Below are 21843 nucleotides of genomic sequence, written 5' to 3' on the forward strand. Positions count from 1 at the left end.
CAAAACATGCTGAGTGGGACGTTCCCGGCATTTCCAAGAAGAGTCTGGCTGGGCACAGGATCCTGGCGGTGTAGTGGTTTGGGAGGTGGACTTAGACCTGGAAGATCCAGGTTCAAATCCCCCCTCAGCCACAAAGCTTCCTGGGTGACCTTGGGCCAGTCACTTTCTCTCAGCCTCACCTACCTCACGGGGTTGTTGTGAGGACAAAAGGAGGGGAGCAGCTGTGTACACTGCCCTGAGCTCTTTGGAGAAAGGGCGGCATAAAAATGTGAAAATAAAATAAATAAAACTACTGGCCATGCAGAAAGGACAGGCAGTTCCTATTTAATGGCTTAGGTGACAAGATACTAGTGCAGTGCTTCTCAAACTTTTTACACTGGGATTCACTTTTTTTGAATAACAATCTGTAGGGACCACCAGGAGTGATGTCATTAACTTGGCAGTGATGTCATGGCCAGACGTGACATCATCAAGCAGGAAAACTTTGAACACCCCCATACGACAAAATCAAATCAATTAAGTAAGTAAATTAAACGTTTACAATAAGTATAAGTTTAAATATTTATTTAAAATATAGAAGCCTCCTAACCCTCCCAAGCAGTTATTGCTCTGTTTAAAAAATTCCCCCAAACACCCTAAAGACTGAAATCCTATCTACACTAACCTGGGAGTGAGCCCTGTTCACTATCATGGTTGAAAGCACATACATTCTAGCCTGTTAAAAGTACAGATCAGTAACACGGTATATTACATCAGTAATACAGCATTACAAGCCATGGTAGCATCAAGTCTAATATATTAAAATTAAATGGAAATGAATGGGGACCCACCTGAAATTGGCTCGCAACCCACCCTGGTGGGCCCTGACCGACAGTTTGAGAAACACTGTACTAGCGTATCCGTTTCCCTGGTTTTATGAACCTGATGAACATAACTATAAATCCTGATAACATCTGGTCTTCTAGTGGAAACGTGCCCAGGTGACTCGCAGTACAGACAAGCAATAACATACAGAAGCAATTAAGCCCTGCGATGATAAAAGTGTTACAGTCGTGATAATTGTGAAGCTGCCTTATAGTGAGTCAGGCTATTCATCCTTCTGCTAGCTCAGTGCTGTCAACACTGACTGGCTGTCTAGAGTTTGACAGGGGTTTTCCCTGGAGCTACTGCCAGAGATTATACCTGGGACCTGCACTAGGTAGGTGGTGTCTACGACAGTCATTACCCTGCTCCCCCCATTAAATAATCAAACAGTTTTAATTTTGGGCAGATTTTGGGGTTTTATTTTTTGGTTTGCAAAAATGAGAAGTGCAGAAAGAGGTGTTTTTATTTCGTTATCTCCATTATCTCCATTATCTGAGAGCATCCCTATGTACAATTTTTGCGCATGTCCACATGCCCTTCATGACACGGTGTAGGACAGCCCTGTTCCAGGAGCAAACCTTGTCTGGTGCAGACAAGGGAGCCTGTATTGGCCCTCCCTCATTAACAATATTTATATACCATTTTAAGCATGAAGACAGGGTAGGAAAAACTCTGGGTTTGGCTGAGGACCTCTGTGGCTAGAAGAGATGGGATAATCACGTCTAGCACTCTTGATCTCTGTTGAGAGCCCCATGCAGATATGCCCTTAAACATTGAATTTCCTAGTCTTTTTCTCCTCGGAGTGTTCGCCTTCGTGCTATTTTGGATCTCTTCTTACAGGACTAAAATTAACTAGTTAAGAGCTCCCACCCCACACACGTCCCCACAAGTTCACAAGAACAGAGCTGTTTCTGCTTTTTGTGCTTGAAGGAACTTGCAGTTCAGTGTCATACCCGTTTACTCAGAATCAAGTTCCGTGGGGCTCTCTCTCTAGTAAGCGTAATTTAGGTGGGGCTCTCTCTAGTAATTTAGGAGGACTGGCTGGTGTGTGTTTGTGAAATGGGCCTTGAAACACGAAACTGGGGCGCATGTTCAAAGTACATTAACAATCACATTCCGTGACCTGTGGGCATTATGTGGTGTTGGGCAAACTAGGTTTTGTACAGTTTAATAACCATTGTGTAACTGTGGGGCTGTGCAGTTTTGGAGTGCTCAAAGAGAGTCATTGAGCTTTTGATCTGGGCGTGCTGCGATTGCCATCTTTTTCAAGGCCAAGCGACTTGTGGCACTAAACACATCATTGTATAGTAGCAGCAGCCGCGTAGAACAAATAGAGAGTATACAACTCTTTACTTCTATCAAGAGAATGTAGGAAGTGAAAGTAAGTTAGAGCACCAATTTTTCAACTGGTGTACCACGGCACTTTGGTGTGGGGTAGGAATTTGGAGCACAGCATTTGGAGAACTTACCCAGATTCTGTGGTTCTGTTTTTAGAGCAGCTGTGGTATCTTTATTAATCAGAATATTTATATACTGCTTATCAACATAGTTCACAAAGCGGTGTACAGAGAAATAAATCAGTAACACAGGCCAACACACGTTTTGCTTCCTTAAAACGTTACACCAATTCCTGGGTATATTTGGGGTGCCGATTCCAAAAATGGCATCCGTTTTGCCCTATCTACTCTAGTTTTGGAGACCCGGCATAGCCCCTTTAGTGAATGGTTCAAGCAGCTTCCTCATGAGGAAGCCTAAACAGTTGGCCCTCATGCTGAGAGCAGTTGCACGGGCTCCTTAAAGTCTTCCGGAGTGCCAGAGGCTCATTGGAGACTGGGGGCTCCCCGTGGGCCGGATTGGGTGTCCCCGAGGGCCACAAATGGGCACCCCTGTTTTAGCTGTTTGATTTCCAGGGGGTGTTAAGAGTGGTTTTAAAAATTGTAGTTGTCAGCTTTTGAGCTTCAGCATGAAGCTTCAGCTTCAGCTTTTGAGTATCAGATGTTAATCCAGTAACTGGAAATCATTGCAATGAAAGATTTGTTGTGGGGAAATCAACGAAGTACGTGTGATGTAGTTTAAATAGTGCACTGAAATATACTCAGAAATTATTGTCGTTGGAATACTTATGCATTTCTTATATTGTTTTTTAAGGAAAAAATGAAGGCACTAAAATCTATTAACCTAGTACCTTTTTAAGGTGTATGGGTGTGTAAATAAAATTAATATGCTTTCCAGGCACTGGTGTACCTGGGTAGGGGGTTGGGGGACACACAGATGCTCTGGGGTGCCACCCAACAGGGGCTTCATCACGATCCCCCCTCCTCCATCCATTTTTTCGTAAGGCCCCTTTATAGGACCTTAGAAGGCCTTCTGAGAGTTGGGTAGGCCACTTTTGGCCTCCCTGGCCCCCAGAAGACCTTCCGAGGTCTCCAGAAGGCCTTTAAAAAAATACCTCTGGTTTTCAGCAGAAACTGGAAGTGATGTTTTTAGACCTGGGGGGTGGCATTTTGGGGTCCTGACCCTGAGCGTCAAAGGGGCCAGGATCACAGTGGTTTCCAGGGATAGTTACCTGGAAAAAGTTACCTGCAACTTGAAATTGACCCGTTTGACCTATACTGTATCAGTTTGTTATGTAACCAATGTTGCAACATGCATTTTAGAAATTTTCTGCAGGAAAATATAGTGCCATGGAAAAGCTTTACGCTCCACAGTCCTGATCATCTGTGGAAGTTCTCCTACCTTTTCCTGGAGAGTTTTCATCTTCTGACCACCTTGTTGTTGGCAACCTTCAGTCTTGAAAGACTCTGGTATCGCGCTCTGAATGGTGGTTCTGGAACAGCGTCTAGTGTGGCTGAAAAGGCCAATTCGGGAGTGGCAATCCCTTCCACACTGGGAGCAAGTGCAGTCTATCCCTGGTCTGTCTCCCTGGCTATGGGCCTTCCTTCTTTGCCTCTTAGCCTCAGACTGTTGGCCAAGTGTCTCTTCCAACTGGGAAAGGCCATGCTGCACAGCCTGCCTCCAAGCGGGCCGCTCAGAGGCCAGGGTTTCCCACCTGTTGAGGTCCACTCCTAAGGCCTTCAGATCCCTCTTGCAGATGTCCTTGTATCGCAGCTGTGGTCTACCTGTAGGACGCTTTCCTTGCACGAGTTCTCCATAGAGGAGATCCTTTGGGATCCGGCCATCATCCATTCTCACGACATGACCGAGCCAACGCAGGCATCTCTGTTTCAGCAGTGCATACATGCTCGGGATTCCAGCACGTTCCAGGACTGTGTTGTTTGACCACCTAGGATGATATATTTCTGCGTTGTAATTCTGTGCTCTCCTCCCCTCAGGTTACAGATGCACATGCTCAATGGGGCACTCCTGGCACTGCTCTTTCCCGTAGTCAACACACGCTTGGTGAGTGAACGAAATCTGCCTTTTGCTGCTTAGCCATGTGCTCTCTGCTGGTCTCTCATGTGGACTTGCTCCCTCTTTCCATCAACACCCTTCTTTCCCTTCGGAGATAGTCACCCCCAAACACAGTCCTACGGTGTTGTGCAGTCTGTGCTGTGATATTGCAAAATACAGTAACCTTTGCCCCAATGTGTGTTAATTACAATGAAGTGCTGTGTATGTTTCACTTTTTCAGAGAAGGATTTTGATTAGGCAACATTTAACTTTTTATTCACTTGCCATTAAGCCTGGTTCAGTACTACCAGTGATGTTGAGATTGTACTTGAGGGCAGCGAGTTCTTTTTGTTGGCAACCTTCAGTCTCGAAAGACTCTGGTATCGCGCTCTGAAAGGTGGTTCTGGCACAGCATCTAGTGTGGCTGAAAAGGCCAATCTGGGAGTGACAATCCCTTCCACACTGGGAGCAAGTGCAGTCTGTCCCAGGTCTGTCTCCCTGGCTATGGGCCTTCCTTCTTTGCCTCTTAGCCTCAGACTGTTGGCCAAGTGTCTTTTCAAACTGGGAAAGGCCATGCTGCACAGCCTGCCTCCAAGCGGGCTGCTCAGAGGCCAGGGTTTCCCACCTGTTGAGGTCCACTCCTAAGGCCTTCAGATCCCTCTTGCAGATGTCCTTGTATCGCAGCTGTGGTCTACCTGTAGGGCGCTTTCCTTGCACGAGTTCTCCATAGAGGAGATCCTTTGGGATCCGCCCATCATCCATTTTCACGACATGACCGAGCCAACGCAGGCGTCTCGCTAGGAACTAGTTCAGGGGCCCATTTTTGAATGCATGGGGCACAGTTCTGTGTCCTAAGTCTCCCTTTCTGGGACCCACCTGTAGTGGATCGACATCCACGCGTCTGGAGGGACACGACTTGCGTTTTTCTTTGGGGCCAGATGGCGATGATCTGGGAGTAGAAGAGTTTTAATGTCACTCCTTTGTCATGTTTAGGTTTATTGAGGCTTCTAACTTCTGTAAGGCTGAAGGACCTATTAGGATGGTCCATCTTTGGAGGCAGAGAACCTGAGTGCTATGGGGGATGTTGTACCTGGAGAGAGCTGGTGATTCTGCTGCAGTCTTAGAGGAAATGGGGAAATGACTAGGTTTTTATCACAATTGCTCTTAGAGAGTAAAGACGACTCTGAACCTTTGAGCTTGCTGGACAGCTTGAGCCACAAGGGAGGAAGTCTTGTGCCCAGTCTAACTAAACATGGGCAAGAGATAATTTTTAAGGCTATGGTGTGGCAGTGTTGGTAGCAAAGAAGGCTTGGTTTTCACTCCTTAGAGAGTGCCCAGTTTTTATTTATAATGTTTTCAGGTTTTTATGTCACCCTTCCTCCAAACACTGGTGTGCTCCCTGGGACATTTGGTGGGCCGCTGTGAGATACAGGAAGCTGGACTAGATGGGCCTATGGCCTGATCCAGTGGGTCTGTTCTTATGTTCTTAAGACCATTAGGAAGGTCTACATCAGGGGTGCCCAAACCCCGGCCCTGGGGCCACATGCGGCCCTCGAGGCCTCTCAATGCGGCCCTCAGGGAGCCCCCAGTCTCCAATGAGCCTCTGGCCCTCCAGAAAGTTGTTGGAGCCCACACTGGCCCAACGCAACTGCTCTCAGCGTGCAGGCGACTGTTTGACCTCTTGTGTGAGCTGTGGGATGTGGGCTTCCTCCGCTGCTTGCTGTTTCACGTCAGTGATGCAGCAGCAAGGAAAGGCCAGCCTTGCTTTGTGCAAGACCTTTTATAGGTCTTGAGTTATTTCGAGACCTTCATTCATTCATATAAGTTCATCTTTAATATATTCATTTATGTAAACTTATGTAAATTTATTCAACTTTTAAATGTAAATTAATTCTTTTTTCCCCTGGCCCCGACACAGTGTCAGAGAGATGATGTGGCCCTCCTGCCAAAAACTTTGGACACCCCTGGTCTACATGGTTCCTCCCCTTCTTTTGTCCTGTGTGGTAGGCGAGGCTGAGACATAGTGATCGGCCCAAAGTTACCCAGGAAGCTTCATGTATGAGTGGGGGTTTGAACCTGGCCCTTCCAGTTCAACACCTCAATTACTGGCAGTGGCTCTTTGAGTTTTCAGATAAGATTTTTCTCTCCTCTACCTGCAAGCATTGCACATCAAAAACATGCTTTGAAAATGTCATCGTTAAATCTTGCTGTCCTAGTTAACATATTGGAATGAGACTCTGGGCTTTGCATATATTTATCCTTCATTTAGAACCATGTGAGTCCCATGATGATGAAAACAGAGCCGAAAATAACTTGTATATGAAAAAAAATCTAATTCTTTTGAACTTTGATTCAGCTCTTTCTTCATTGTCTTGCAAGCGCGGAGCGTGTTAATGAGATTCTCTCTTCTCAGATATGAACAACAGATTAGGGTGGCCTGAGCTGAGAAGAGATGAAGTTGGATGTATCATTGCAAATCTGGTTACTGACTGCTTCCTTTGCCAAGTCAATCCCGAAAAGACTTGTGTGACTCCAGTAATTGGGTCAAGTTATTTTAATCGGAATACAGTAGGCCAGTGGTTGCCAAACTTTTTCGATGGGTGGCTCCCATCGACTTACTGGGCCATTGGCCGTGGCTTCCCATTGGGGCTACAATCCTACACATTGTATAGGGCAGCAGGTTTTTTGCAAGGATTCTGTGGCTTCCCCCGGCTGGTTTTTATGGCTTCCCGGTGAGCCACAGCTCACAGAGTGGGGACCACTGCAGTGTTATTTATTTATTACAGTTATATTCTGCCTTTCTCCCCAAAGGGCACGCAAAGCAGTGAACAATCAAACATTAAAATACAGAGTAAAATACAAATAAACATTAAAAATAAAAACAATTAAAAACAAGATAAAATACACAGCACTAGCACAGTAAAAAAAACATTAATTTATAAAAGCAGCCCTTGTAAGAGCCAGGGTGGTGTAGTGGTTTGGGTGGTGGACTTAGACCTGGATGATCCAGGTTCAAATCCCCCCTTAGCCATGAAGCTTCCTGGGTGACCTTGGGCCAGTCACTTTCTCTCAGCCTCACCTACCTCACAGGGTTGTTGTGAGGCCAAGAAGGAGGGGAGCAGTTGTGTTCACCGCCCTGAGCTTTTTGGAGGAAGGGCGGTACAAAAATGCGAAAAATAAAATAATAAATAAATAAATAAATAAATAAGGCCTCGAAGGCTTTCCTAAATAAAAAAGTCTGCAAGCTAATAACAAGGAAGCTGTTCTCAATTCAAAGGGGAGGGAATTCCACAATGCAGGTGCCACTGTCGAGAAGACCCTGTTTCTGGCCGCCATCCCCCTCACCTCTGTCAACGGTGGCACAAAAGTTTGCAAAAAGTTAAAACAAAACTGCTACTTATTAAAAAAGAAACATGAATCAACACCAAACACTACAGCTTAAAAAAAACAACCCACCCCCAAAATCTAGATGGAAAAGCCAGATCTCGCTGTATCTCCATCTGTTACAGCCACGCTGAATTTAACACGAACCATAAAGAGCTTTAAACCTTGGTTCCAAATTCTGTTTTGAAGCTAAGCATGGCTAAAGCGGGGTTGGCTCCAAGCCACCTGCTGCGTGAGACTGCATGCCAAATGCTGGCCTCCATAGACAGCAACTGTTACCCTGCACATGCCTGATCTTGTCTGATCTCGGAAGCTAAGCAGGGTCAGGCCTGGTTAGTACTTGGATGGGAGACCGCCTGGGAATACCGGGTGCTGTAGGCTTCTACCATGAGCTCGGAAGCTAAGCAGGGCCAGGCCTGGTTAGTACTTGGATGGGAGACCGCCTGGGAATACCGGGCGCTGTAGGCTTCTACCATGAGCTCGGAAGCTAAGCAGGGCCAGGCCTGGTTAGTACTTGGATGGGAGACCGCCTGGGAATACCGGGTGCTGTGGGCTTATACCATAGTCTTTCGAGACTGAAGGTTGCCAATCAATAACTGGCAACAAGTTGGTCACTGTCTCCACTCTTCCTCCTCTTCCTCCTCCCTGTACTTGAAAAGAAAGAGGAGTACAGTAGGAGAGGAGGGTGGTGGGCTTGAGCTATGGAGATTTTCTGCAACTTGCCCTCCTAAGCGATGCTTACTAAAGAATGCTGATTGACAGTTATTGATCATCTCGACAACTTTTTGGATTTGACTGACGGTTCTGATGTGGCTTCAGATGTTCCCTTTGGAACTTGGGATGGTGTCCCTGCTCTGGGCTGTTGCAGTTTCCACCCTATGACGTGCAAGGAAAGCATTTTGCAATTTCTCGCTTACGAGAGCAGGCTCAGTCTATGAGAACAGCCTGTGCTCTGGCTGATCAAACTAGAGCTTGCCTCAAGTCCCTGCTGTTTGCACAGAGGGCAGCTTCCTCTTGGGTGGTAGCTAATATTTCATCATCACCCAGGTATAAAATTGCAGCTTTCTATTGGAGAGGGGAAGTGGGAGAGGACTAGAACTGGAAAGGGCTTCTGAAGCCTGGGGCTTGCTTCCATGCAACAGTTTTTTTGTTTTGTCCTGCAGAAAATAGGTTTGGCTTCCTGCCTCTCAAAGTGAGGTCAGACTTCATGAACAAATACCTGAAGCCCTGTCCATCTCTGGTGCTGCCGTCCCTCGTTTAGGTGCATCATTGTAGAGGCTGTTTATTATTAGTGAGACTGTCAATGCTGACAGTGGGTAGCATTGACCCTTGGCTGCTTGTATAGCCTAGAGTGGCCTGATCCTGCTGGAATCCATGACATTTATTTATCACATGTTTATACTGCCCTGTTGAAGGAACTCAGGGTGGTTATGTGGTTCCTCACCTCCGTTTGTCCTCACAACAAACCTGTGAGGCAGATGAGACTGAGAGAGAGAGAGAGAGAGAGAGAGAGAGAGAGAGAGAGAGAGAGAGAGAGAGAGAGAGACTGGTCCCAGATCATGCAGGTAACTTTCTGAGCGGGGATTTGTACCTGGATCTTCCTGGTTTACATCCAACTCCTGGAGCTCTACACCATCCTGGCTCTCAGGATGAATTGACCCTCTTTGTCTGCTAATGATGTTGCCAGTTGTGGTGCTCAAGGATCACAACTATGTGTATAAAGAGACTTTTGTGTTTATATCTGTGAATGCGATCTTCAGAAAAATCACATGCTTGCGTTGAACATTATCTGGGTGGCCAATCCACTTTTTAAAAAGGCCTCTTGGAAATCACATGGTTCTCTGTGTTGTTTAATGAAGCTTTTCCTTTTGCAAGCCATCTGCGCACAAGGAAATGATCTTGAGGGAGGGGAGGGCCAGGACGTTTTCAGATAAATGCAATGTTGAGTCTGGGATAAATGCTTTCCGGGAACAAGCTGTATGTTAGGAGATAGCATTTGTATTAATTCTGAAACGTTGCTTCTTTTAAATGCACCAAGGCTTGCAAGGAAGTAAGCTTCACTGAACGCAGGGAGGCTTACATCTGAGTAGTCATGCAGACGATAGCAATGTTAAGATATTGTGTTATTGATCTCCAGATCCTTTGTGAAAGAATTCTTAAATGAGGATGCTTTCTCTCTGAGGCCTTTTAATCACTGTTGTGTGTGGGGTGATGCCCAAACATTCATTCATTCATTCATTCATTCATTCATTCATTCCACCTTTATTGGCATACGCAATCCATCAAGAAAACAAAATTAAAACATTCAAGGTAGCCACCAATCATTGAACAGGCAAAGAAATACAGAGGAATTTATGCCTCGACTGTGCCTTAAATAAATATTTTGCAACATTTGATGAGTGGCACTCATTTCTCCTGTCCAACAAGTACCGGGCCAAGTCTCTATCTGAACCCTGAAAGTTTTCCAGGAATGGATATAGAAATCGATGGAGTAAATCAATATAGTGGGTACAATACAAAAGTACATGGGTCAAGGTCTCTTTTGAGGTCAGGTCGCAAGAACATGACTGGGGACTCTCCAATGGTCTATTAAATCTTGCTCTTAGTACATTTGTAGGTAAGATATTAAACCTACCCAGCGTAAAGGCTCTACGAATCTAAGGTGAACACATGAACGATAGATAGGTTGAACCCAAATCAGAGGGCCATGAAAGACCAGTATATAGAGGCGAACAAGACTTACAAGCTGCAGCTTGCAAATCCTGTTTCTCTATATCTAAGAGTCGGGTCCAAATAAGATTGTAAGCCGCAGACATGGGTAATCCTCCTATCAGATCAGGTGATAAACCTAGGAGCTGGAGTCTTTTGTGAAATAAGGTTAGACCAGGGGAAAAGGAAACACCAGCAAGAATATTGGAGAGCAGGATGTTCTGATTTGCCTCGAAACCGACCCTTAGCCAAAATCTCAAGAATCTCAGCCAGGCCAGTGTTTCAATTTTATGCAGACCAGCTGATGCCCAAACAGATGTTAAACATTGTTGTTAAGCTTCCAGCAATTAGTTGAGTCAGCTCCGTGCAGCAGCGTTTTGATTGTGTTGACAATTGATCTTCCTTTTTGCCAGATTCGTCACCGGGTGTGGGGTTCTTCACGTTTTAATTATGTGGTTTAGAAAAGATGTTGGGCATGTGATGTTGGAACAGGAAGCATATCGGCATAGCTGGCTGGACTGGAGGGTGCACCATGATCATGCCACGGAAGATGGCATGTTGGAATTTTGACTGTAGTAGTAAAAAATGGTCAGACAGGAGAGAAAATGAACGGAGCGAGTCCCGTGTTGGTTTTTGTGTGCTGTAACTCTCAAAGGGTTGGGCTCATTCTGGGATTTGGACTCCCAAGTCCTGACCTGCCCTACCACTGGGCAATTTCTAGTTGTCCATCCCTAGCAGGCAGCCTGCTAACGATTGCTAATGATCGTGGTAAAGATCCGCCTACCTGAGTGAGGCAGAAACTTGCATCATGCTGCGCCTGAGAGCGTGAGCTGGTGGCATGTGCCTATTGCAGAATGAAGTGTGTTGATGCTGCTGCTCATGTGACCAAATGTACATTCTGGCCTGCTTTTCCTCTGTCCATAATCTGAGCGCAAGTTGAATCACGAGTTGGAAACTGGTTCAGGAGTTGGACTTAGACCTGGAAGATCCAGGTCCAAATCCTTGCTCAGCCACAAAGTTTTCTGGGTGACCCTGGGCCAGTCACTATCCCTTAGCCTCTCCTGCCTCACAGGGTTGTTGTGAGGAAAGAAGATGGGGAGGAAGCATGTACACCACCCAGAGCTCCTTGGAGGAAGGGCAACATTAAAATGTGAAAAAATAAGTAAATGAACTTGAAGGATCAGGGGAGAGGATGTGGCTCGACTGTAAACATCTGCTTTACACTGAGAAGGTGTCCGATTTGGTCTCAGGTGGGGGCGGGAAAGACCTGTGGCATGATGCAGCACAGGCGACTGCTTCCACGTAATGTTCGATGGGGTTTAAAAATGCAGAACTTTTGGCTATACACACCATGTATCCAGATCGGCGTTGCTTTTGCCTTAATCCACACTTAATCTACAAGTGTCTATTGGCTACAGGAATGCCATGTCCATTTCTGCACAAAGGACTTACACCTGCTTCCCTTTCTTCTTTCTACAGCTGCCTTTTGAACTGGAGATTTATTATATTCAGCACATCATGCTCTACATCGTTCCCATCTACCTACTAAGGAAAGGCGGTACGTTGGGGTGTGTGTGTGTGTGTTTTGGAGGAGGCAACATTCTGTGTGGTTCTTGTTTAATGTCCTTCACTACTGAGTTCTCACATCTCAAAAATCCCCCCCTGTTCTACTGTTTTTATTGGGTTTATTTTTCTGGAGTCTAGATTCTAGGCTTTGCATCAGTTGGCATCCTTCAGTCTCAAAAGACTATGGTATTGTGCTCTGAATGGTGGTTCTGGAACAGAGTGTCCTCTCCAGAGCGTGAAGCCTGGGTAAAGTAGGTATGGAGGATAGGCTGTTACCCATGCAGCAAATCCCTCCTTTCCACGTCGCTGAAATGGTCCAATGGAAAGGCAGAAGCCAATACGGTTGGTTCCAACGATGTCGCAGGAGTTGCCAGAACTTGACTGTGTTCAGCCATGAACTGCCTCAGGGACTCCGGCTCCGGATTTTGCCTCGAGGTTGACTCCTGAAGCCTTTTCCATAACTGGATGTAGCCACAAGGCAGTGGAGGTTTGGGATCAGAGTTTTCCTTCTCTCAGATGAGCTGCCTTCCCAGGCTGACGAGTCCCATCTACCCGGTGGCTGTTTAGTCGCCTCTTACGACAAGTACAGCCAAACTGAGGGCCTATTCTTAGCCCCCAGCCCCCAGGGGTTTGGCTTTGCATCACCCAGTGTGGAAGGCCAGCACGTCACCCCCACGATGGACCTCCTCCCATGCAGTGGGTAAGGCAGTGCCCTGTGCGATGGGCGTGGTGATGCACCCTTGCTCTGCCCCACTGGGTTTGTTTTTTTTTGCTATACTTTTTGATAGAATAGTGATATTCCAACCTGGTTTGTTTCATTGCATTCTGCAATAAATGACGCATCAAATGATATATAACATGATTGTATTAGTCAAAAATACCAAGACTTAAAATTTTTTGGCCAGTAGTGGTGTCACCCCCCCCCCCGGTGCGCATCACCTGGGGTGGTGTGCATCCCCTGCACCCCTCTAGTAATGCCGTTGGATGCCAGCCAGCCGCCTCACATAGGGGACTATATTTTAGCTCCAGCTGGTTCACAGTTATCTGCTGCCCTCTAGTGGTGGCCTGGCAACACTGAACTGCGGTCTGAACAACTTCCTTTTGTAAAACTTGGTTTCATCAAATAAAGGCAGAGCCAGTCTTGGGTTTTGCAAGGTGTCAGCTCCTGTCCTCTGTCCAGGGGGTCCTGGATAGTTATAGGGGATAGTCCATATGAGGAATGGCCATAGGGGATAGCCACAGGTGGAATGGCCGATTAATCGGTCAGCACACTGCCCCTCAGCTGATCAGTGGTGTGCCATTTTTGGTGTAGTGGGGTGCTGTCTGCTACACAGTGCAAACAGCCTTTAAAGAGTATTAGCTTGTGTGCAAGTTCCACCAAATTTTGCTAAATTCGGTCTACATGAATTTCTCATGAGACATTATGATGGACAGGTCAAGATGACTGTAAGCCACCTCTGGGCTTGAGATGTAACCTCTCTGTGTATGCCAGATGCAAGGCAGGGCACCAGGATGCAGGTCTCTTGTGTGCTCCCCTAGGCATTTGTTGGGCCACTGTGAGATACAGGAAGCCGGACTTGATGGGCCCTTGCCCTGATCCAGCTGGGGTGGTCTTATGCCTGATTTTTAGAAGGCACCAATTCTCTGTTTAGTTCATTATGACAGCCATATTCAGCTACTGTGCTGGGGCACATTGGTGTGCCACGAGTGGTCCTCAGGTGTGCCACAAGACTTTAGGGGGAAGATCATTTATTAGTAGGGCCAATGGGGGATGTGAACCCCCCCACTGGCAGCGTGGTGTGCCTTGTCCATTGTCAAAAACCTGATGGTGTGCCTTGACAATTTTAATGCCTTGTCAGTGTGCCATGGGATGAAAAAGGTTGAAAATGGCTGCGTTAGGAGATTGTAAAAGAGCAAGACTCTTGGCTGAGAAATAAATGATCCAGTTTTCTGTGGCTCCCCAACCTTTCTCTCTCTACTGTTTGTTTATCATGGTCCAGAGGAACAGGCTGTTGATCCTGATTGCCTTGTTTTTACAGCTTCTACGTAAGCTGTCCTGAATCAGTGGAAAAGGTGCAGGATAAGCAACTTTTCATAAATACATATATTGGAAAACTACACTGAGAATCTATTATCAAGTGGGGAAACACAAATAACACTTTTATAAAATAGGTTAGACCCGAGTATTGCCGGTCTATAATTGAGATTGTGCTTGTTTACTTTTCTTTAGCAGTTGCCATTTTATACAATGTTGTATTCTCAGACCCCACAATGTTCCAGTTATCAGCAAAGTTCTCACACTTACCTTTTGTCGCTTGTAAAACACGCTCTCCGGTTCACCAGTTTAGGGAGGGCTGGGCAAATTTGCTTTGGATCTAGAAGCCCCCACGTTTAGGAGCCACACACATTTTTTCCCCCCAGCTTTTAGGGTTTTAATGTTTTACCAATGGCTGCCACCCCCAAAGACCTTGCCTGCCACCCGTGAATGGTGTAAATTAGATTTTACATGTAAGCAGGCCTAGAGAAGAATTTCATGGCCATTGGTTACACAAGGTGACTCTTCTGATTGAAACAAACGTGCTACACACTTGCCAAGCAATCATCCAAGTGTGTTTTTTCTCATCTACGAGCTGTTGGTTCAGGCCTCATTTTTATGGCATTCACTAATAAATTAGTACCTTGACACACTGATGAACATACCCATTTCCTGCACTACTGTCTGTGCTTACATAGATTTTGCGGTTGGCGCACGGGCCAGCCCAGGTGCTCCTTGCTTTGTACCATGTGTAAACAAAATGTCGATACACAAAATGTATGTTCACTATTCGTGAAAACAGCAAATGTTGCTGAACTGAGAATCGACACTCGGATTCACTGCCGGAGACGAGCAATCTCTGCTCTTCATGGTTTGCTTATCACGGGAACTCGAAGAGAAGTGAAATTATTATTTTTGGAATATTGATTTATTCACATTTTGACCAGGCGCCACAGTGTCTAAGTGCCGTAGCAACCAGGGCGCCTGGGATTGGTCGAACCCTGCATTTAAGCACAATACCAGATGGGGATTTGCGATCAATTTTTATTTTGCGATCAATTTTCCCCAAGTGAATCATTGGGCTTGTTAGGTAGTTCCACCCAAACGGCCCACTGGATGGTGTTTGTGTGTCCTTTTCCTGCCACCATCTAACTGCATGTCAGAGGGAATGTCATGCCATGCAGCTACTTTAACCCGTTTCTGCCCAGCCCACATTTGGTCCCTGTTGCATATATGCAACCTTGGGCAGAAATGGGCTTTAAATTATTTTAAATCACGGGAGTCAGGATGGTAGAGGTTTGAGAGTCGGATTTAGACCTGGAAGATCCAGGTTCGAATCCCTGCTCAACCATGAAGCTTCCTGGGTGACCTTGGACCAGTCTCTCTCAGCCTCACCTACCTCACAGGGTTGTTGTGAAGACAAAAGGAGGGGAGGAACCAAATGGTTTCCTAAGTGTGACTGATTTCCTACCAGCAGGGGGAGCCAGGTCTTTGACTGGATAGCAGCCATTCCTTGAAGCCTGTATAAGCTCTTTTCCTGGCGCAGAGAACATGAAGCCCCAGCATTGCGGCAACTGGGTGCTGTAGCTTGTGAGTGTACTGCAAGGAGGGCATGTGCAAGAAGTGGGCATAAGACCACAGTATAGTAGTGCCTTGTGGTTAGCGAGAGATGCCCTGCCCTTCCTCTCTCCCTCTGGTTGGTCTGGGGATGTCTTTGCTACAGAGAGACCAAATCTGCACACTCTGGTTTTGTGCCCCAACTCAAGTGCCCCGAAGAGATATTTTTGGACAGGAGCATCCGGCACACTGTACATGGAAAACCACTGTCTTTCTAACATTGGTGGCAAGGCTGGAAATTTCACGCAGGAAAGTCAGTACTCCCCCCCGCAATAGAGCGGTATTGACGAGTGCGATCTTCGGCGCTAATGACCAGATTAGCTAAAGGAATTTTGTGGCTGTAATAAGCAAGACGCCATCGACTCTTTTATGGACGGCTTGATAGCCATTCATCCCGTTGGGTAGATAATGAACCATTTGTTAAACGTTTCCCTGAGGGAGATGTGCCGTTCTGGTCAGACGGACTTCTCATCCTCGCGGGCTCTTTCATCAGGGCTTGCGCAAACTTCTCTCAGCATCAAAGGTGTGGCCTCGTTACAGAGGATCTGCCTTTGTCAGTTCCGAAGAATTGTCATGGTAGCGGGACCCATGTCTTTTTGTCTTGTTTCTAACAGGTATCTATACTCCTGAGCCACTTTGCAATTTCTGGTGGGCGTTGCTGACCACCGGGCTGATGTTTGTCTATCATTATAGTATTCTCCAAATTCTGGGTCTGGTAAGTGAATACTAATATTTTGTGTTTGTTCTTCAGCCTAGAAAAGAGACGCCTGAGGGGGGACATGATTGAGACATACAAAATTATGCAGGGGATGGACAGAGTGGATAGAGAGATGCTCTTTACACTCTTGCATAACACCAGAACCAGAGGACATCCACTAAAATTGAGTGTTGGGCGGGTTAGGACAAACAAAAGAAAATATTTCTTTACTCAGCGTGTAAAGGAGGTCTGTGGAACTCCTTGCCACAAGATGTGGTGCTGGCATCTAGCCTAGATGCCTTTAAAAGGGGATTGGACAAGTTTCTGGAGGAAAAATCCATTATGGGGTACAAGCCATGATGTGTATGCGCAACCTCCTGATTTTAGAAATGGGTTATGTCAGAATGCCAGATGCAAGGGAGGGCACCAGGATGAGGTCTCTTGTTATCTGGTGTGCTCCCTGGGGCATTTGGTGGGCCGCTGTGAGATACAGGAAGCTGGACTAGATGGGCCTATGGCCTGATCCAGTGGGGCTGTTCTTACGTTCTTAACTACAATTCCCAGGAAGCCTTGCAGGTCTCTCGTTATCTGGTGTGCTCTCTGGGGCATTTGGTGGGCCGCTGTGAGATACAGGAAGCTGGACTAGATGGGCCTATGGCCTGATCCAGTGGGGCTGTTCTTACGTTCTTAACTACAATTCCCAGGAAGCCTTGCAGGTCTCTTGTTATCTGGTGTGCTCCCTGGGGCATTTGGTGGGCCGCTGTGAGATACAGGAAGCTGGACTAGATGGGCCTATGGCCTGATCCAGTGGGGCTGTTCTTATGTTCTTAACTACAATTCCCAGGAAGCCTTGCAGGTCTCTTGTTATCTGGTGTGCTCCCTGGGGCATTTGGTGGGCCGCTGTGAGATACAGGAAGCTGGACTAGATGGGCCTATGGCCTGATCCAGTGGGGCTGTTCTTATGTTCTAAAGCCCTGGAGCTGCTGGAAAGGCACTTCTGGTTTTCGTAAAAACCAGAAGTGCCTTCCTGACACCTCCAGACCACAACCCGAAGGTGCTTCTGGTCACGTATGGAGGTCCGACTGTGGATTTAATTATTTGTGGAAGCCTAGGGTGGACCTTGGATGCTGGTCTTCTGCACACACCAGAATTTGCAGTTCACACACCTTTCTGAGGCTCATCTGCCTGGTCAACCTGCTATTGCCCAGGCTGAATCTGTTTCACGTCACGGGAGGCGAAGGTCCCGACAGTGATGTGCCGGTTGGGCAAACGAATGGCAGCTGCGAGCGATAACACTGAATGTTTTTTTATCCTCTCTCTTTTATAGGCCACAGAAGTGAACTTGAACAACATGCTCTGCCCAGCCATCTCCGATCCTTTCTATGGCCCCTGGTACAGGCTGTGGGCATCTGGCCACCAGACGCTCATGACCTTGATTCACGGGAAACTCATAACCGTCCTCTTCTACAGCGCGGGCCCCGTCTTTAGGTTCTGTGTGGATTTGTCTCAACTTCCGGCTAAGAAAGTTTGCTGAGGTCACCCTCCACGGGAAAGTGTTTCATAGGAAGTGGACATGGACTGGTCCTTGTGCCTGAGAAGAAATGGGTGCGAAAGGGGCCTTTTCTTGGGTTTGTTTGATTACAAAGTGCGGGATTCCCCCTTCCTACCTGACTACAGTGTTTCACTGCCCGTAGCCAATGGCGAAACTTGTGGCCTTATCGACTGAGAGGGCGATGTCCATTTGCTGTATAACCTGCACTCCTGACAAGAAGATCCAACATCCTTGGACTTCTCTTGAGGTTGAGGAGTTTCAGGGTCTCCCCCCATCTTGGGACACAGCTGCAGGAGAACCATCTCCTTGCTGTGGCTGTTTTTACTAGCTGTCCTGTGTGTGGGGGTGGGGGATGGGGGGTTTGTAATGGCTTTTTAAAATATACTGGTAAACTTAAAAGAATCAAATTCTGCAGCCTATTCTGCATCGTGGTCCTCAAACCCTTGAGTGGTCCTGCCCTTGCCTACTGATACAGTTTCATTTTGCTTGTCAAAATTAATACAATTATGGGTCTCCCAATCATCATTGCTCTCTTGAAGCTGGAAGAACTAATGAGGAACAATGAGAACCATGTACTCCCTTTAAAAAAAGATGACTTTCTAAGCCACTGTTGGTTTCTTCTCCAGTGTCCCTGAATCTTAACCATATCGGACATTTCAACCCTGGTGTAGATAAGGGGAGAATGGTGAGATGTTGACCATGCCCTGGGCTCTGCTTAATGGTCACATGGTTTCAGAGGGCTCCTGCAGGAGCTGCCAAATGTTTCTCCCTGCCCACCCATTTTTCCTTGGGTTGTGTCGCCCTAGTTGTGCAACTGCAGGGTGCAACGTCTGCCATGCTTTCCTCTGGGCGAATGGCTCCAAGGACACCACGTACTGCACTGTTCAGCCTCCGATACCTCAAGAATCTTGCTTTAATGTTCAATGTTTACAGCTCCTCTCGTACTAACAAGGGCAAGTGGCAGGGTGTGGACTTCGAGGGGAGAGGAACTGCGAAGAACACTCCTGAGTTTGTTTTTTTCATCCCGGTTGACCAAACTCGAATGGCATTTTGAATTGGCATGAAGATGAGACTGTCCTTGCTTTTCTTTCTTCTTGGATTTGTAAACCCTTTCGTTGGACCATCCTAGTTTGTAGCCGGGGAAGAATTTTTGTACTCATCAATACTGTGAATACTCTCTACTGCCACGACTTTGTCAAAAGTGGTTCAGATGCACACTGAGGAGCACTTATTTCACTGCCCTGCACAACCTGTCGCCCTGCTGGTCTCCATGCCAGTCTTCTGCTTTTGGAAGAGCATCAGCGGAGGGGGACAGTCTTTGTTGACATCCAGTAGTTCACAGCTCCAAGATCTTTCTTTACCATGGTGGAAGAAGCCCATGGCAGGTGGGCAAGACGTCTTCCAAGGCACTGGACAACAATTCAGGATCACTTTTTATGCTCAGTAGTGTCAGCCCTCAAGTCCAAATGACTGTGGTTTTTAAGCAAAGACTGTTCATGGCTTTTTTGACCTTTGGTGTTTCTTACGCGGCTCGTGCCAGTGAAGTTGTCCCGTCATTCCCAAGCACACGGCAATCTGGTTTCTTCTTGTAATGCTTATCCGCTGCTCCTAACTCACTTGCACCACCAGAGCATGCTTGTAGCTCTCTAGGTGTTTGGTTGAAAGCTCCTTGCCCCTTTCATTGCTGTGCCATATCGCTCAGCCAGGAAGTCTTAATTTTCTTGCCTTACCTTTTTTCCAGGCCATTTAACAGGCGAGGGATGTTGGGGTTACCTGGCCACACAACCAGGGGCTCGATCTTTTCTTAAAGTAACCTGATACTCTCAGTGCCATATTTACACCTACCACAGTTAGGACAATCCCACACGGAGCTACGACTAACCTTGCCCTCTGTTGAGGAGATGAATTTTGGGTCTGCTTCTTCCCTTTTCTGAGACAGGCTATTAAATCAAAAGCAAAAGCCGATTTTGACCAGCCGTAAAACTCACTACTTCTTGCCCGGCCTGGATGCTGGTGTCTTTAGCAGGTCTGAAAAAAAGACAGTCGTTGACAGTCTTGTGTTGGTTTTGATGGAAGGTGCCCTAGATCGGAGCAATGTCTGCATCAATCTGGTATCCCCTGGCATATGTCTGGGCACAAATTTGAATCTTGGAGCGCTGGACCGTAGCTCTCATTCACTTGTACATTATACTACTTGCTATGGCTGTTTTGGTCATTATAGAATGCATGTTTTGGTGTGATTCTCATGAGATGGGCAACCATATGCCTGTCCTACCAGCCTTGAGGTTCTGCCCGGTGATGGGCACACTTGTGTAACAGTCCACTAAGTTAGCTTTTGATGAGGTCTCCTCTTCAGGGAGGAGGTTGGTTGTGTTGGTTTTGGGGTAGGTGTTGTGGTCTCTGGAAGCCTCTGAGACACTTCCTCTTATCTTTCAGCTTAAGTTTTTAGTGTTTGGACAATTAGTCTCTTATATTCTGAACTCTTAGTTTTGTTCTAAGGTGCAAGCCAAACTCTGAGCATCCTTCTGGATTAGTACCTGGTAATTGCTCCAGTGTAACACTCATCTCTGTGTTGGTGGAGGGAGACCTGGCCTTATTGCATAGCCCATGGTGAAGCTGTTAAAAAATGCATCTCTTGCACAGAGGGGGGGCCTTTCCTTCTGCAAGGACAGTTGAGGGTGAGTTGTAGCAAGCAAGAATCTCTTGACCAATGGATGCCATGCAGCTAGTATTCAGTGCGGTGTTTGAGAGACACAGTATACTTTGTTAAGAAAGGGCGTTTTTTTCATACAGAAACTTTCTACAAAGTAAAAAATGCGCCAAGGAGTAAAAGTGAAGTCATGGCCGTAGATCTATCACAGCCCTGTCTGTGATGCTGTCCCTCCAAAGGCTCTTGGAATATCATGGATCTATATTAGTGCTTGTATGGTATGGACTCCATCAGCATCATGCTCTCAATTAAAAACGGCTCCTGCGCATAATGTTTCAGGCCAGATCTCTAGGGCTTCTTGGGTAGACTTTTACTTGACAAGATCCTGCCTCTTGGAAAGCTCAAGAGATGAGGGGGCAGAGGGGTGGGCTGGTTTATTTGTGCACTTTACCATTTTTAGAGTACCTCAATGTAGCTGTTGCGATGCTCTCTTGTAGCCGACATCTGGGTTTTGATATTTACGTACATTTGGTAATTCAGTGTTTTGTAAACCTCTCCCCCGCTATGTGTCTCAGTCTCTCTGCAGTATGACCAATACTTGATTTTTTTTTTTGCCCTGCCCCAGTTTCCTGTACATTGCGTGTGGCAAGATGGGGTGCTGTTTTAATGGACGCTGTGCCATTTGTTTTTGTAGTAACTCTATTGTGTTTTTTTTAGACTTGGTTTTTCAAAGCCAGAGATTAATAGGACACGCTATACAGGTGATTTTTGAACATTTTCTCAAGTGTCTTGCAGTTGCTAAATATATTTTTTTTGTCTAAGGCCAAATCGGAAAGAAGGAAGTCTTGATTTTTGGTTCTTTATAAAATGGGGAGAAGAGTGAAAAATGTTTCATGTAATTACAACTTGCCATATATCTGTGTTGCCTTCACAGTTGTAAGTTACTGCCTGCTTGCCGCCTAGTAAAAAAAAGTCAAGCAGTCATCTTAATTTTCTACTTTTGGAGTCAAACGTGTACCCTTCTGTGTTTCTTCTTAGCGATGACTGATGGGCAGAGGCTCATTCCACCTTTTGAAGCTGGGCATTTTTTTAAGCCGCCTCTCCTGGGTCTGTGACCCACAGGGGTGTTCAGAAGCCTTTCTGGGCATTGGGAACAGAGCCAAACAGCCCCGCACTCCCAGTCACTTGTAGTAGGCTATATTTTGTACACTTTGATGTAGTCTAAACCTGATTGTTGGGTAACTTTACAAAAAAAAGAAAAAGAAATAATATTTGGATTTTTTAAAATCTTTGTCCTGAATGTTTCTCTTTAACCGAAATGAAGTTCTTTTCTGTGGGCAATTACTCGTGTCAATTGAAAATGAATAAATATGCTAATA

The 21843-nt window shown here is 46.3% G+C and overlaps 1 protein-coding gene and 1 pseudogene across 1 annotated transcript in view; both read left to right on the forward strand.

Moving 5' to 3' along the window:
- Positions 1 to 21843, forward strand: part of TMEM164 (transmembrane protein 164) — a 42078-nt gene extending 20235 nt beyond the window's left edge. Inside the window, exons 4-7 of the mRNA XM_066640262.1 lie at positions 4197 to 4263; positions 11827 to 11905; positions 16180 to 16280; positions 17590 to 21843. Coding sequence (XP_066496359.1) covers positions 4197 to 4263; positions 11827 to 11905; positions 16180 to 16280; positions 17590 to 17796 — 454 coding nt within the window. The 3' untranslated portion in view covers positions 17797 to 21843. The remainder of the gene's footprint in view (positions 1 to 4196; positions 4264 to 11826; positions 11906 to 16179; positions 16281 to 17589) is intronic.
- LOC136663339 (5S ribosomal RNA) lies at positions 7903 to 8019 on the forward strand (annotated as a pseudogene).

Source organism: Tiliqua scincoides, chromosome 12 (genome assembly GCF_035046505.1).
Source record: "Tiliqua scincoides isolate rTilSci1 chromosome 12, rTilSci1.hap2, whole genome shotgun sequence".
NCBI lineage: Eukaryota > Metazoa > Chordata > Lepidosauria > Squamata > Scincidae > Tiliqua > Tiliqua scincoides.